Here is a 2,549-nt window from a genome sequence, read left to right as displayed (position 1 = left end):
GTGTGTGTGTGTGTGTGTGTGTGTGTGTGTGTGTGTGTGTGTGTCAACACGTGATGTTTACATTCACTGAGACTGTGGATTTGATCCGCTCTGGAATCATCAATTCTTCTCTCACTGCTAAAATCTGAACTCATAGGGAACTCAAGCTGCAAGCGTGCTCAGTCTCTGTCTGTCTTGTCCTTCAGTTCTGGGAGTCCACGTCTCTGTCGTCTCTGGACGCGTCGGGTCTCGGCTCAGGTTCTGGCTCCAGCAGTGCCTCCTCGTCTTCAGTGTCGTCCACACCGGTCACAGCGTCCCGCTCGCACAAGCGCTCCGTCTCCGGCGTGTCCAGCTACTCGTCTCTCTCTCTGCCGCTTTACAACCAGCAGGTGGACGACTGCTGCATCATCAGAGTCAGCCTGGACGTGGACAACGGAAACATGTACAAGAGCATACTGGTGAGAATAGTGTCAAATAACGGAGAGACCGAGCAGGACGATCATCTAGATCAGAGGCTCTCATGTGGTTTTGTTTCAGATTTTACATCAAGTCCCAACACAGTACCAAAAGCGTTTCTCATATAAAAGTAAACAAAACTAGTTTAATTACCATGCGATCCATTGGTGCAAACTCTAGTTCAGGCGACTTGGATCAGGATGTGTGTGTGTGTGTGTGTGTGTGTGTGTTTCAGGTCACCAGTCAGGATAAGACTCCCACAGTCGTGAGGAAAGCCATGATCAAACACAACCTGGACCGCGAGCGAGCCGAGGATTATGAACTGGTTCAGAAAATCAGTGAGGAAAAGGGTCAGTCATCAGAATATGGTATAAAACATGCTGATGAGCTCAATTTTGATAGATTTTTGATTTGGAGACATTGAAAGTGACCTGATTTTAACGTAGGTCCTGTTATTGTGTTCCCACACAGAGCTGAAGATTCCCGACAACGCCAATGTTTTTTACGCCATGAACTCCACGGCCAACTATGACTTTGTGTTGAAGAAGAGAGGTTTCCCGAGAGCAGGCCGCACCAAACACGTGGCCAGCTCCACGCTGCCCCGAATGAAGCAGAAAGGCCTGAAGATCGCCAAGACACTCTTCTGAACCCCAAGCTCTTGTTGTGTCAGTACAGCAGCAGCTGGATGGCCAAACTCTCTCCGAGAGGCGATCTGTAAGTTTACAGTCATCCCCGAATCTCCGAGACCCGCTTCGTCTGTGGTGTCGCTAGCGCTGCTTCTGATGTCAGCTGTAGGTCCTCTTTCACCTGATGGTGTGGTCACCTGGCTGATCACGTGACCGGAAGAGACCGCACACGTTCATCAGAATGTCACACCCATCAGTGTTTTTCCTCTTCACTACCGCGGTGGTGCTCAGGCCGATGAAACTTTCTCTTCTTCTGTTTCATGCTTTAATTTCTCACACGTTCAGAGATGCCGAGTGGGTTTGTTGATAAAAGTAAGATGAAGGCGAATTCGTTTATTGCCACTACACATGATCATTCTGGAGGAGGTGGTGTTCACGTGTAAATCTGAGCGTGTGTAGTTCTAACACGAGTCTAGTATAACAGCGCAGTCGCTCACGGTGATGCTCGGCTTCAGTATCTCAGAGATCACATGTGCTCCGCTGTCTTCAGTGCTATTAGCATCGCTACTCATTCACGTAAACTACCCTTCAGCGCCCCGCATCGCATTGTTCCGGTTGCTGCACACTTCTGAAATGCAGCCATAGCTTCTGAAATTAGAATGAAATGCCAAAAGGTTTCCAGGTGTTCAGCGGTCCGGAGACATCGGAAGAAGAGAGACGCAACATGAAAAGTGAAACTGCACATAAGAAGAGAAATGAACATGAATTGTAACGAGTTTGTTTTGTTTGACCTGTAGTCCAGCGGTCGTTCATGACGGAATGCACATGCTTCACAAAGCTGCCCTGCCATAGATCCTTTATATGTGACCGTATGAGTGTGTGTGTGTGTGTGTGTGTGTGCTTGCTACGTTTTAATGTCTTTGTACGTGTGTTTGTGTCTTGTGCTTATGACGACAAAACCAAAAGGGCCAAAGATCTCTGCGCTTTCCGAAAGCGTCGCAGTCCAGTGAGGTCAGCACTGCCTGTTCAGGAAAATGCTCTCGGATCTGAGTACCACAGATATCTGGTGCCATTCGTCTTTTTCACTGTCAAAACTATATTTAAGAAAAAAAAGAAGGTTTTATTATAACTCGCCTGCTCTGGTTTTGTATCTTCTTTTGTGTAATTTTTGTACAATATGAATTGTCCTTTGTACTTTTGCCTTTCATTTGGTTTGAGTGTGTGTGTGTGTGTGTGTGTGTGTGTGTTTATTGATTTGTAAATACTTTTTGTAGCGGTGTTCACTACCGCGGTGGTGCTCAGGCCGATGAAACTTTCTCTTCTTCTGTTTCATGCTTTAATTTCTCACACGTTCAGAGATGCCGAGTGGCTTTGTTGATAAAAGTAAGATGAAGGCGAATTCGTTTATTGCCACTACACATGATCATTCTGGAGGAGGTGGTGTTCACGTGTAAATCTGAGCGTGTGTAGTTCTAACACGAGTCTAGT

The 2,549-nt window shown here is 46.8% G+C and overlaps 1 protein-coding gene across 1 annotated transcript in view; it reads left to right on the top strand.

The window, feature by feature from the left end:
- The window catches only part of LOC107574105 (ral guanine nucleotide dissociation stimulator-like), a 19,284-nt gene extending 17,324 nt beyond the window's left edge, over positions 1 to 1,960 (top strand). The window contains 3 exon segments of the mRNA XM_016260576.1: positions 186 to 437; positions 671 to 785; positions 907 to 1,960. Coding sequence (XP_016116062.1) covers positions 186 to 437; positions 671 to 785; positions 907 to 1,082 — 543 coding nt within the window. The 3' untranslated portion in view covers positions 1,083 to 1,960.
- The last annotated feature ends 589 nt before the right edge of the window (positions 1,961 to 2,549 follow it).

The sequence above is a fragment of the Sinocyclocheilus grahami genome, unplaced genomic scaffold, assembly GCF_001515645.1.
Source record: "Sinocyclocheilus grahami isolate Dianchi unplaced genomic scaffold, SAMN03320097.WGS_v1.1 scaffold2116.1, whole genome shotgun sequence".
Lineage (NCBI taxonomy): Eukaryota > Metazoa > Chordata > Actinopteri > Cypriniformes > Cyprinidae > Sinocyclocheilus > Sinocyclocheilus grahami.
Note: the sequence above shows the minus strand (reverse complement) of the source record. Positions and strands in the feature narration are given on the sequence as shown.